Raw genomic sequence first — 14,472 nt, forward strand, 5'->3', positions numbered from 1 at the left:
TTGGTGTTAGTTCTTGATTTAAGTTATTAATCTCAAACTTTAAGTTAGATCCTTGATATTGGGATTATATATGTAAATGTGAGATTATATATGTAAATGTACCTCACCCTCAAATCAGTTTTAAGAAATTAATCTTGTTATTGTATAGATTAATTTCAGAAAAGCTAACATTTTTACCTTAGGTAATGCTTTACTTATAATATCTTTTATTAGCCTTCAAGAGTTGAAATGATCAGAGGATGCTCCAAATATTACTTAAGTAGGGTTATACTTATAATGTATATTTAATTTCTCTTTAATATTTAGTGCTAATTACATTTAATCGTCTTGTTATTTATTGTATGGTAAGATTGTTCCACTTATATATTATAAATTGACTTAATTTCATGTATAAAACACATATATTTCATACAAGTTAGTGTAGGTTATTATATATTTGTAAAAGGTCCAACAAAATGATACGATAATAGATTTTAATATTATATTAGATAATAAATTTAAACTTAATTTATCATTGTCAAAATGTTCAATAACATAAAATTTGTCTTACTTATATAGTGTAATATATTTAATTAATTTGAGATCTCATACACTAAAAGATTGTTTAAAAAAATTAATTACAAATTATAAATGAAGATAATTTGTTCAAATAGAAAACATGATGTAGTTTTTGATACATATTGAAATTTTGTGATATAAATTCGTATAAAAGTTTTTGTCAAATCGGTTAATTTAAAATATTTATAATTCAATTACTTTGACAAAATATATAGTTAAACTGACAAAAAAAAATGCTACGTTAACTATATATAAGGATCACACGTTATCTTATTAGGTATTTTCATTATGTTAGTGTTTGGATGAGATAAAATTTTCTATTTTCTACTATCTTCTTTAGGAAAAATAGAAATATGATTGAAACCAGAAAAATAAGTTGTTATAGTAAATATGATTGAAGCTGGGCACCATCTTCATGTGATGCCAATGTCATGTTACTATTAAAATAACATTAATTAAACTTTTGGGACACTTTTTTTTACATATATTATTGATTCACTTCTAAAATTACAATTACACCTCCGCTTTTTCTTACAAAACACTTCAACTTTTACGGGTAAAAACAAATTGTGTCTTATTTTGGAATTTTCTTCCCTAACGAGAATAATCAAATTTAACCTTTAACACTATTCTAGTAAGAAATAGTCATTTGTTCCATGATAATAAACAATATTTAATTTTAATGTTTTATAAAGAAATATTTTAATATTTAATTTATATTGTTTATTTGAATTTGTTGTTGTTTACTTTAGTAGTTAACTAAGATTCAAACATGTGACTTTTTTCTAATATTTTTTTTAAATTTCACTTTTAGTCCTCAATAAATTTTCTCTATTATTGTTTTTTATAAGTTTTATTTATTTATTTTAGTATATGTGATTTATTAATGTTTTTTTAATAATAAAATATCTCTTAAGCGATCATGTCAATAGTTAACTAGAACTAATATATTTATTTCTTAAAAACATAATAGTGTAATAAAAATAACGTATTTTCTTTTTAACTATTTTATTATTAAATACAAAGTGCTTAAATAGAGGAATGCAAACAGTAATGAAAATATATATAAAAAAACTTCTTTTCATCACAATATATATTTTTTCCCAATTAGAAGAAGAAAATTATTAAAAAATCACATTAAAAATTAAAAATTCAGGAAATATAAACAAGTTGTTTATCATTTTAAAAGATGTTTAATTATATATTTGATCATTATATTTTGATTCAATTTAACTTATTTATTTATTTTTTATTCAATTTATTCTTTTACTTTTCAAAACGATCTAATTTGATAATTTCCATAAATTGATGTTAACGTGATTTATGTACACCTAAAGTATAGTAGAATTTTTAAATTCTTTTAATTTTATAATTTTTAAATTTTTACTTTTTTAAAAGATATATTACATATCAAGTTATGATTGAGTCATTTGACAAAGATAATGTCACATGTCATTATTTTTTTTTATATTTAAAATTTTCATTTAATTTAATTTTTATATTTTAAAAAATAAAAAATCCAGTCTATTTTCAATTTGAGATTATACTAAAAATTAAATTTAAATACAACTTATATATACATTTTTTTTAAATAAATAAATAAATATATATATATATATATATTAAATCACTTCATCTAAATACTTAAATTACTTTATTTTTTACTTTTGTAAAAAATAAAATAATTTAAATATATAAATTGTAAATAAATTAAAATAATTAAAATATATAAGTTGTGATTTGAATAAAATAATTTGATTTATAAATTTTAAAAAATTATTTTAATGTGATGAAATTTAATTATTAATTTAGTAAATTGTTTAATTTTTCAAAATTGAAAAAAATCAAAATTTTAAATACATAAATTAAATTGAAAACAATTACTATTAATAAAACTGACACATGATATTTTATATTTCAAGAAAATTAAAAATAATTAAAAATTTTATAAATAAACTGGTAACATGTATGACATCAACTTAAAAAAAAATTAAAACGTTTTAAAAATTAAAAAAAAAAAAACTAAATTAAATAAAAAAATTATATCAACCAAACAAATATACTACAACACTAAAGATATAATCTTTAAAAAATTAGGTTAATTGGTTAATTACCTTTCCGTGTAGAAATGGTAGAGGGCCAAAATCTGCGGCCGACATGGAAGAAAAAACAAACAGAAAGCGAGGGCATAATGGCAACTCCGTCCAACCCTCCTAATAATAACACCGAGCTGCTAGCATTAGCAGCACATTACTAACTACACTGTCTTGAGCTTTACTCAAATGACTAACATCAACAACAGTGATGCAACATTAACTCATTGATTGCTCTTGTCTTTCTTCCTTGTTCTTCATCCTCCAACTCCATACACTCACACCAACCTCTTTCACTTCCCAAAGGTAAAGTTTGTGTTTCACTTTGTTTGGGATCAGCATTTTGAGTGGCATGTTGGAGCCAAGATTCAGTGGTGTCCTTTTCCTGTGGCTTTTGTGTGGAACTTTGGTTCCAATGGCGGAATCAGCCATAGGGGTCAACTGGGGTACCATTTCTTCCCACAGGCTGAAGCCAACCACTGTGGTTGATCTGCTGAGGGACAACAAGATCTCAAAAGTGAAGCTTTTTGAGGCAGACTCTGATGTGTTGAGGGCTCTCATGGGGAGTGGCATTCAGGTAATGGTGGGGATCCCCAATGAGATGCTGCCCCTCTTGAGTTCCTCCTCTGCTTCTGCTGATTTGTGGGTTAGACAGAATGTTTCTGCTTATGTGGGTAGAGGGGGTGCTGATATCAGGTGCAAATCTAATATTTTTCTGTTTCAAAATCTGATCTTTTTGTTTGTTAGTTACCTTGAGAATGTCTGAGATTTACTTCCAAGTGGTGATTATATAAACGGGAATAACCCAATATTATATTTTGATAAAACAAATGCTAATAAGGAATGTTTTCTGTTGACTATTATATCTTGCAAAGAGACTGTGGCTGTATTCAGTGCCTAGTAGACTAGTCTTCCTCACTTTATAATACATGGCCACTATTGAATTGTTTTTAACAAGTCGTATTCAAACAAGAATTAATTAGAATATATTGATAGAGTACGAAGCGTTTATAGTGTTATCAAAATTGTTGGTTTTTTTAATAATATGTTGATAGTCATATCTGTGTGGTTCTCACTTGATTCACAATTTAATTACATCAAAATTAAACCCTTGTTCAAAGATTTTTTTTTTTCTTGCCAGTGAGGGTGACATAAAGGTAACATTGGAGGTAGTATAGAAAGATCTTATGCTAAATAATAATTTTGAACCTTTCGTTTTTAATTTGTGTAACTCAGAGTCAACCTCGTATAGTGGGATAAAACTTTGTTCTTGTCGTTGTTGGTTGGACTGTACACCTCCATTTTGGGATGTATGAGGTGGAAGGAAGACAGGGATAAAGAAATAAAGTTGAAAGAGAAAGTAACAAATTTGATAAGTGATACAATAAGAAAGGAAGAGAGACAAAGAAAACGGGGAGAGGAGGGAAAATAGGATGAAAGAAAAACTGAGTGTATGTTTATTACTGCACTTCTTTTTTCCGCTGCTTCCATATGGCAATATATTTCTAGTAGCTTTTCAACATTTGTACCTTGTATAACAGGTACGTTGCTGTTGGAAACGAGCCTTTCCTTTCAAGTTATAATGGTCAATATCAGAACTTAGTCATGCCCGCAATACTCAATATACAACAGTCTTTAGTCAAGGCAAATCTTGGTGGTTATGTAAAACTAGTTGTCCCTTGCAATGCAGATGCCTATGAGTCCTCAGCACTTCCTTCCCAAGGGGCATTCCGGCCTGAACTGACCCAAATTATGACTCAACTTGTTCAGTTCCTCAACTCAAATGGTTCCCCATTTGTTGTTAATATCTACCCCTTTCTTAGTCTTTATGACAATGAAGATTTCCCACAAGAGTATGCATTTTTTGAAGGAACTACTCATGCTGTCCAAGATGGTTCAAATGTTTACACCAATGCATTTGATGGAAACTATGACACTTTAGTTGCGGCCCTCATTAAACTTGGATATGGTCAGATGCCTATAGTTATCGGAGAAATCGGTTGGCCCTCTGATGGAGCCGTTGGTGCAAATACCACTGCTGCAAAGGTTTTCAATCAAGGCTTTATCAATCACATTGCAAGTAACAAAGGGACCCCCTTGAGGCCAAATGCTCCACCTATGGATGCCTATCTTTTCAGTCTGTTTGATGAAGGAGCTAAGAGCACACTTCCTGGAAACTTTGAAAGACACTGGGGGATATTCTCTTTTGATGGACAGGCAAAGTATCCACTAAACCTTTTACTTGGAAACAAGGAATTGAAAAATGCAAGGAATGTTGAATATCTTCCATCTAGATGGTGTGTGGCAAACCCCTCCAGTGATTTGACAAATGTAGTAAACCATATGAGACTAGCCTGTAGTGTTGCAGACTGCACTACCCTTAACTACGGTGGTTCATGTAATGAAATTGGTGAGAAGGGAAATGTATCATATGCTTTTAACAGTTACTATCAGCTACAAATGCAAGATTCACGTAGCTGCGATTTTGATGGGCTTGGTATCGTTACTTTCCTTGATCCTTCAATTGGTGATTGTCGTTTTCTTGTAGGAGTTACAGATAAAGGCACGGATTCATCTTCGTCTCAAAAAACATATCAGTGGTGGATTCTGTTGCTAGTTCTTATTTTACCAGGGACTTTTATGCTTCCAATATGACTTAGGTTTCATTAGTGGGTTTTTTATGGTCCCCTCTTCAGAGACTGTTTAGAACTAGAATAGCTGATATACCTATTTAACCTAAGAAATATTCAAAAGATTCATGGTTTGTAGCCAGGATATGATTAAGTCATTGTATCATATCAGAGACGGTATAAACACTATCACTTTATATTGAATATTATACATATTTAATTTATATATGTTCTGCGGATTCCTATTAATGGATCATAATATAATTTTTATTAACTCACCTCTGCTGGAAGGGCAGGAGCATGCATTACAGTTTACATTTCTGGCAGAAGCACTGAATTCAAATGTTTTTTAGATTTAGTATCTATCTACCATTAAATTGTTTAATTTATAGGATACTTAAATTCATCAATCTAGGAATGGATAAGCTTTTACCTTTTCCCTTTACAAACTTTCTAACTTTGGAGTCATATCCATCATTTTATTTCAGTTTAAAGGAAGTAGTGTACTAGTGCCAATAAGTTATACCAGGAAATCATTCTACAACGCATAGCAAGGGATCGTAAGACCATTAGTACCCTTTTGAAAATTCCATAGGTGGATGATGAAGATATCTGTAAATGATTTCTGAGTTGAATTTTCTCTTGAGATCATATAGAAGAGGGAAATTTTGATTACATTAACTTACAAACCAGTAACACTTTAACTTCTAGCAGAGTACATATTTAATTTTTTGCATTCCAGGATAATTATTTATTGCATTATATTATTTATGCATCTGAGTGGTAAAGAGAAGCATATATCGAAGGTCTGCTTCAACCTTGTGATGGCTAAGTTTAAGAGCAACATCCGTCTCCACAACATACGTTCCCACATCTGATCATTGGCTTCCATATGAACCAGCAGCACCTACAACCTTCACAGAAAAGTGTAATGGCAGATACTTACTTTTGGTTTGCTTGAATCTTAGGTGGTATAATACTAATTTGGTAATAAGAAAAGAGTGCTAAAGCATAAGTTTTCGTTGATTTTACCTTGAGGATAATAAATGATATGCTTAGAAGTTGGGGGATGACCCTTTGGATTGTCCACAGTGGCTGAAACGACTATGAATGTCACCAGAAAGAGCCATGAAACAGCAATGACAAAAGTTGCTTTTCTCACCATTTTTTCTACCTTGCTGATACATTCCATTCTACATGCAAACCTAATTTATAGCAAGTTCACTTTGGACAGTACTATGGGCAAAACGCGGCGGATTCTACAACTTGTCTCTTGATATTTAACTATTGATGTCTATCTCTAACTTGAATGTGGGCACAGTTTGTCTGTTACACACACTAGTCCTCAACTTTTATATGCTCGCCAAGTTTGACTATCACCGTCTTTAAACCAACTTGCTATACTGATTGAAACTATCTTTTTGCATGGCTTATTCAGTGTATATATGCAAGTAACTTGTTTAACATAAGATTGAAGTTAAAAATTCTATTTTTTTTTTGCTTACGCTGAAGATTTTGAAATAACCAGCACTAGTTTGAATTTGAAAAGAAAAGCAGACATACAGAGTCAATTTCAACAATTTTACTTGGAGTTGATTTAGCACATAACCAAATGTTCTTATTCTCTGGGTTTTTTGCAATACTCTGGCTTGATCCATATATTTACAGAAGATGCAAATCCAAGATTGGCATTATGTTACTATTAGTGAGTGTTAGATGTTAGGAGCTTGAACTTGTAAGTACTAGCTTCCCCAACAGGGAAAGATGCATCAGATAATTTTCCATGGGCTCTCTTGTTGTCATAACCAGCATACTCATCCTTTAAGAATGGCTCAACGTGTAGCAAGGTCAGCCCTTTCTTTTCTGCCTTCTTCACCAGATCCCATTTGTTGTATGGATCTCCCTCTTTCTGTGTAACATGAATCTCCCCATCGTCCTTCTTTAACAGAGCCTTGGCATTTGCCAAAAAACTCTTCAGCAACCTTTTGTTCAACCTGTATAGTAAGTAACCATGTCCATTCTCAATAAATGAAAAAATACTCTACTTAAAGCAAACCAAGACGCTTGCATGTCTCCATTGTCCTTGCCATACCATGGTGTACTATACAAGAAACAAACTATACACTGCAATGAATGAATAATTATGAAAAGAGTAGAAAGATGTTCCAAATTCTAAGTCCTGGATAACAAAACTATGGAATTGGATAAATATAAATAATTGAAAAAAGGCAACTTTCAACATTTTAGGAAAATATATTACTATCTTTCTGATTTCACTTGTCTTTTTGATCACTAACAAAATCTAATAATTAATGAGAAAAGACAAAGAAAGTTTAACTAACAAAAGGAAAAGAAAGGGCATACAAATTAGAGATATGAAAAAGTTGTCGTGAAAGGAAACATAACTGGATCTGGGAGTGGCTATTCTCTGGGTATATAAAGCCAACATGTGGGAAGTTATACACAATGCGATCGAACCTCTGAGTCTTGAGAAAAAAATGATTACTCATTTCCTTGGCATCAACCCCGTGAAAAACACAGCAGCCTCTTTCTTCAAGTTCCAGCACATTGCTGACTCCATTACAGTACTTCTTCCCAATATCACCTGCAAAAACAAAAAAGACTATGAAAAGGGTGTGATGGAAAGGATCCAAGATTGAATCTTTCCACTTCCATGGGAGAAAAGAGAGGCAAAAGTGAAAAGCTTGTTAGATGGGTTGACCATGGGAATCAAGGGAAGTGGCAACGAGGTTGTGGGCAGAACCAAAAGCCCTGGCCAAACAAAGAGAAAAAGAAAAGTCACCCTCCCCAACAAGGAGAATCTTATGCTTTGATGAGTAATGCTTTTTCCATTTCTCTGCCTTTGCTGATTCTTCATCCTTCAACCCTGATTCTTGATCACAATCATCAGTACAAAGATTATCATCATTATTATTTCTTGTATCCATCCACTTTGAAGAATGTTATTGCAGTGGTCCTTGGTGTACTAAACTTTCACTGCCAACCCCATTCACCAATAATTCACCTATAGTTCAAAATTCTTGCACTTCTTTTCTTTTTCCTTCTCTTCATAATAACTAATTCTCCACAAGTATTATAGCAAATCCACAAATATTCATAGTATATAAACGAGTATAAATATTATTTTAGAAGGACAATTTTATAAGCTTAAGTAGAATTTAAATTCACTCGTAGTAACAAGTCTGTTACAAAGTGATTTGTTGGATTGAAATGTAATTATTTATTGAATTATTATTAATATTTAGTTCTAGACATAAATAACTTTTAGAAATCCTACATTGATCAAATATAAAATAAATTTAAAATATATAAATAAGTATAAACAGTTTAATTTTATAAAATTGAGTTACAGATAAAATTCACATTTACTATTATTATACATGTATAAAATAACTATAATATACCATTTTAAAGGATAAAATATGTTTTTATTTTTAATTTAATTTTAGTTCCAGGTTAAAATGTTTTATTTTCTTCATTTTCTAATTTTAAAATATATTATTCTATATAAAGATAGCATATTAAAAAAAGATAAATTAGAAAGACTTTAACAACTAGAAAATCATTTTTTTTCTTTCTTAAATAGTTTTATAAAAATTAATGAACCTCATTATAAATAGAATTTTAAGGTTACAAAATCATCTCAAATGGAGTTGATTAGGAAAGTTTCTTCCTATATCTCAAGCAGAGCTGTTTAAGAAGACGAGATAAACAGTTGCTTATATAGATAACTATTGCTTTAAAACATTTGTTCCAACAAATAATAAAAAAGTATTTTAAATATAAATATGTGAATTAATATTATTGAGTTCATATAAATAAATTAAGAATTCAAGTTATCAGTAATTATTCTTTTATAAATGGCTTAAATTATATATTTGAAAGACCACAAATTACATATGAATGATAATGTAATATCATAATTTGAATTAAAAAGTATTATCAATCTTTTTAGCTACTTTTGTATAGGAAAGGCAAAATGGGCCAATTGGGCCGTTTATCTCTGGTCAGTCAGCTCAATTAAAAACAAACTAGGCCCAACTGGTTTGTCAATTGAAAACGGTTTGAAATTTATAATCTGAGTTGCAGGATTACGGTTGGTGGACTGACCCAGCAATTTTGTTTTTTTAGGATATAGTATTCATGGAAATTTACACTAAAACAAGCTGAAGCAGGTTGAAAAGGATTTTATATTCAATAAAAATAAATCATTATTGTCATAAAGAGAAAAATCTACTTTCCGGTTCTATCATCATTGGTTCTAACCAACAAAATATTGAAACTATCTCTATATCTGTCCCGAATCGAGTTTATTTGTATTAATTTGGTTCAAATACTTTTAGAATTAGTTATCAATATCCTTTAATTTCCTTCTAGAAATTATTTCATGCAGATAATTGTAGTTTCGGGCACATGACTCCCATGTTAGTGTGTGTAGAAACTTTCTTAATCTGTAGGTTCTTTCTGTCAAACCATAGGCATATACAAGATCCATCCATGGTCTTGTCAATGCAAAATCATCAAATTGTCATGCACAAGTTCTACAATAGACATCTGTACAAACAAGTCGGAAATATGACTAGAAACTGATAATCAATATAAACATGGATTCATTGAAGTTTTACACAAGGTGTAAAGTTTGAAAACTGTTCCATGTGCTACATATCTCCTACACGCCAAAACCTGTCATAAAATATAATGTCAATGAGAAGTATACCACTTACAAAGAAAGGTTCTGCATCAGTGCATAAAACTCACCCATAAAAGTTCTTTCATTATTAGGCTCTACATTGGCTGTCTAAGCTTCGCAAGCTCAATCAATGAATCTTTAAGAACTTCCTTGTCAACGTTTCTCTTACCCTGAAAAACATACATACATAACGTGAGATGGCATTTTCATTCATACCCATTTGACATAATATTCGTTACAAGAAGTACTACAACACACTCTCTAATTCACTCTGTTGAACACTCTTAATTGGTTGAAATTTAATAAAAAAGAATGTATTACTAGCAATTTTCGCTTGGTCACCAATGTAGCTTTGGATTAATAATCAGACAACTAGTCAGTCAGTGACATTCTAACAATGAGCTAAGAAAACAGCCAAACTCCACACATGACTTACTACGTGTACTTAGTTAAACTATCATCAATGTATGCAATATCAAAATGACACCCACTCTATTCCAAGATTTTTGATATATTACGACTACAGTTTCTTATACAAGGAAGACAATTTTTTTCTTAATAAACACTTACCCATGAATAGTGAAAAAACCTTATTGCCATGATCAAGAAAAAAACCTTAGCCTGCTTCCATTAATGATTTTAACAAAAGGAACAGAAAATGTTCCACCATACCTTCAATCTTGCGAGAAGAGCAAAAACTTCATCAGCAGATTCTGGGCATACATTACCAATCACACATGTCTGCAGTGGGTAATGATGTCAACTTGTCAAGAAAGCTACATAACACATAAGAACAATAGAAATTGTAATAAGATGCTCTATATCATACCTCACAGTCACTGAGACCATTATTTGCAAGAGGTCTGATATTTGAGTCAAGAGATGAACATCAACATTTGTGGAGAAAAGAGAGCAGATTGACACAAAGCATAACAACAAATAATTACACATGTTCATGTCTATAAAGTAAAAAAACACCCACGGAAGTTATACAACAATAGATGCATAGACAAACGCCAGAGTAAAAATTTAAGGATACTCAAGAACGTGTCTAACAGACTGTGCATTTGTGTACTTGCTAGTGCTTCTGGCATACTGCAGTCCCTTGTCAAATGACCTAAAACAGGACAAAAAAGAGATTCAGATCACTCAAAGAGATTTTCTACTCTAATGATCATGATCATTTTCAATAAAAAAGAAAAAGGTTGTGTCTCCCTCACGTGGGCATTTTGATAGTTGAATCTCTAGATAACATGACCATCTGGTCCTGAATTCCTTGTAAAATATCTGCAGCCTCACAGTCCATAAGACACTTGATATTTTCTGGAAGTTCTGCATGTCAACCAAGAAATAGTACGGTTGATAATAGGAGGCAAAGTATGATCTCATGCAATAGAGAATAAGGTCATATGGTCGCTTAACCTAAATGGTTAAATCACAAGGCGACTGTAATACAAGTACAAATTAATAGTATACTGATTTACAATAATTAAACGAAAAAACACACAAGAGACAATGAAGACAAGCACCAACTTTGATCCAGTTCTGATGATTGTGAGTCTTTTGACTGAGAGCTCTTTCCTCCATTTGCAACCTTATCTCCTTTTCCTCCTTTAATAAAATCACCATGAAAATAATAAAAAACAACAGTCCACTAAAAAGGAACATGATTAAGAGATCAAAAGAATAACCAGCAATCAATTTAAAGATCATGCTGAAGATGTGGTCAAATGGAATGTTACCAAACTGATGAATACAATAAGAACTTCAGGAATTACACCCTCACCTTTTCCAACAGATTTTAGTGAAATGGGTGAACTACTACTTATTCCAGATTCATATGGACCTATAATAGAAAATCAAGCAATAATTTCAGTAAGGTGATTGTACAAAGAAGCTTTAGTATTTCCATACTTCACTGAAAAGCAGTACTACGATGTATAATAATGAAGCTAACCATCTTTAGAAAACTGAACCCTCCTCCCTTTCGCTGATTTTGTCGCACTGTCATCTTTCCCTTTCATGGATCCTAGTCCTACCAGGGACAAAGCAGAAAAAAAAATGATTAGTTAAATGCTTAAATCACAAACTGGTTTAAAATACTACCACCCATCATGTGCTCCTGGTTAATGAAGGCAAAACGAACACAAGTTTTATGTTATCCAAACAGAATCCCAAATCAATAATAAAAACAAACAAAAATATTTAGGGTAATCTGGTTTTAAAACGCGTTTTCTGTGTCTTACGTTTTATTATAAAAATACCACCTTACTTTCATTTTGTCCTCTATTTTGAAAACATTGTACACGAGATAATGAAATCAACTTCTCATTATTTTCATTTGTCTGTTTTCACTGTTTCCTGAGCAACTCTAATAATACAGAACCAATGTGGAAACAGCACACCATTTCTGTAATTAAACAAAAAATGGACATAACCTTTTTTTCCAAACCATATATGAACCCTAAGATATAAGGGCACAAAACAGCATATGCAAAATCAAAGGATAAAGACATCAACGAAAGGGGTGGAAGCAAACCCAAATTTTGCATCTAACAATTCACGTATTACAACCCCATTCATCTCTCCCAAATAAAGTAAATGTAAGTATGATTGTAAGTCTTTGAACTCCACCCCTCCCCCTAAATTTTAAATTAAAAAAAAAAGAAAAAAGAGTGTGGGCACAAATGCATTTCAATCAGAAAATCAGTTCCACCATATGATATCTGACAACCGAGTAAACATCATAATTTCCCAAGAGACCAGCAGCATCAACATCGGTCCTCGGTGTCAAAAGACTCAAAACCCGACCTTATATTTGTGCATGTTGACCAATACACCAGTCAGAAAATTCAAACCACAGAGAGAAAACCAAATACCCAGAAGACAAAGAGAGAAAAAAAAATTGAGGGTAAAACCGAAAGCAATGGAATGTCCAATCCAACACATACCCCCTTTGCTTAATAGAGAAGCGCCCTTTCCTCCTTTCTCCGACATCGCAAAAACTCGCTTCACCCTACAAAATATCAAACAGAGAGCAATGCAGGTAAAACAAACAACCTAATGATCGCAAAAGCAAGTGGTGTTGGAGGGTTCAGAGTGTAAGTGGGAACGTGATTGAATTCAGATTTTGAAAAAGAAAGGATTTTGGTGGCATGTGAGACAGTTTTACTGAGAAGGAAAACATGGGTTAGTGAGGAACAGTATGCTAAGCTTCACTTACCACAGAATGAGCAAAGATGCTGGGGAGGAAAAATGGGAACAGGGATGAAGAAGAATAAGAAAACGAGAATTTGTGTTGAGAGATGAGAGTCTGAAACAACACAATGTATTATAGAAAGATGTGTAGGCTTTTACAGTCCCAGGTGGCACTGTTTTTATATGAATTGCTAGAAACATATTCTATGTATCCACTAGATAAGAAAATATTAAAAAGTAGAAGATATTTTAAAATAATTATTAAATAAAAATATCATTAAATATATAAAATTAATTATAAAATAAATGTTTTTTATTATTTTATTGTTTATAATATTTTTATTGTAAATTGCCAATTAAAATGAAAAAATTAATTAAAAAATTTAAATAATAAAATAAAATAAAAAATGAATTTATTAATAAAATAAAACTGATAACCAATTGCATATATAAAAATCATTTTATTACTAGCTTCAGATAAATTTATCTCCAACTATGTTCATTTAAATCATTATTATTCGGACTAATTTAGAATTTTCCATTCCTTATCATATGAAATAAAAATATATTAAATAAATTTAATAAGAATTTACATTCTTAAATAGAGTAAAATTATGTTAAATTCAATAGTTATAAAAAAGTTTAAAAAAAACTTTTATTAATAAATTATATAATATTTTAAAAAATATTATAAATGTAAAACTAGTTTTATATTAAACATATGAATGAGTTTTGTAATATATTTATTCCATAAAGTTCTGGTTTGGAACATTTAATATATATTTTTATCATTATTTTTTGTTTTATTAAAACGTTACACTATTATTTGGATAATAATTTCACATATTATGTTATTTGGGTAAAAACAAATCAAATTTTGAAATGAAAAGACAAAACGAGATTAAATATATTTTTAGAGGAAAGCCGTCCTTGAGCAAATATATCTTCAGGAATAACTCGCTAAGACTGATCGTTTGGTGAAAAAATTCAATGAGTTTGAGATTTTAAAATGAGAAGATGCATGTAAGAGTTATTGACATTGTATATGTTATTAAATATAATTATTTCAATGAGAAAATACTATGACAAGTGACTTTATGATGCATATTAAAAGGAAATTCTTGACAAGATTATCTTAACTCTATTAATTATCATATTCTTATAAAGAAAAATATTTAAGTGGTGAAATTCAATAAAAATTCCTATATCTAAATTGTGGTGTTAGAAAGAATTGTATTTGATAATCGTAGAAAGTTAACGTGTCAATAACATAGGTTTTTTG

At 30.5% G+C, this 14,472-nt stretch overlaps 3 protein-coding genes across 4 annotated transcripts; 1 reads left to right on the plus strand and 2 right to left on the minus strand.

The window, feature by feature from the left end:
• The first annotated feature begins 2,676 nt into the window (after nucleotides 1–2,676).
• LOC108343487 (glucan endo-1,3-beta-glucosidase 5) lies at nucleotides 2,677–5,509 on the plus strand. Its single transcript, XM_017581802.2, has 2 exons — nucleotides 2,677–3,347; nucleotides 4,193–5,509. The coding sequence occupies exons 1-2, from the start codon at nucleotides 3,004–3,006 to the stop codon at nucleotides 5,304–5,306; spliced, it is 1,458 nt and encodes a 485-aa protein (XP_017437291.1). The 5' UTR covers nucleotides 2,677–3,003; the 3' UTR covers nucleotides 5,307–5,509.
• Nucleotides 5,510–5,890: 381 nt separating this feature from the next.
• Nucleotides 5,891–8,339, minus strand: LOC108342504 (uncharacterized protein At4g26485). Of its 2 annotated transcripts, none has more exons than XM_052879214.1 (4): nucleotides 8,004–8,339; nucleotides 7,688–7,886; nucleotides 6,314–7,275; nucleotides 5,891–6,188 (listed from the first exon to the last, which is right to left on the minus strand). In XM_052879214.1, the coding sequence occupies exons 1-3, from the start codon at nucleotides 8,227–8,229 to the stop codon at nucleotides 6,984–6,986; spliced, it is 717 nt and encodes a 238-aa protein (XP_052735174.1). In that variant the 5' UTR covers nucleotides 8,230–8,339; the 3' UTR covers nucleotides 5,891–6,188; nucleotides 6,314–6,983. The 2 variants fall into 2 exon arrangements, with proteins under 2 accessions (XP_052735174.1, XP_017435779.1); XM_017580290.2 differs by having other exon boundaries at nucleotides 5,891–6,195.
• Nucleotides 8,340–9,802: 1,463 nt separating this feature from the next.
• Nucleotides 9,803–13,343, minus strand: LOC108342332 (DNA-directed RNA polymerases IV and V subunit 4). The gene is made up of 11 exons (XM_017580090.2): nucleotides 13,216–13,343; nucleotides 12,944–13,008; nucleotides 11,950–12,027; nucleotides 11,779–11,838; nucleotides 11,526–11,603; nucleotides 11,213–11,324; nucleotides 11,032–11,109; nucleotides 10,822–10,855; nucleotides 10,665–10,733; nucleotides 10,061–10,162; nucleotides 9,803–9,985 (listed from the first exon to the last, which is right to left on the minus strand). The coding sequence occupies exons 2-10, from the start codon at nucleotides 12,987–12,989 to the stop codon at nucleotides 10,088–10,090; spliced, it is 630 nt and encodes a 209-aa protein (XP_017435579.1). The 5' UTR covers nucleotides 12,990–13,008; nucleotides 13,216–13,343; the 3' UTR covers nucleotides 9,803–9,985; nucleotides 10,061–10,087.
• Nucleotides 13,344–14,472: the final 1,129 nt, after the last annotated feature.

Source organism: Vigna angularis, chromosome 6, assembly GCF_016808095.1.
Source record: "Vigna angularis cultivar LongXiaoDou No.4 chromosome 6, ASM1680809v1, whole genome shotgun sequence".
NCBI lineage: Eukaryota > Viridiplantae > Streptophyta > Magnoliopsida > Fabales > Fabaceae > Vigna > Vigna angularis.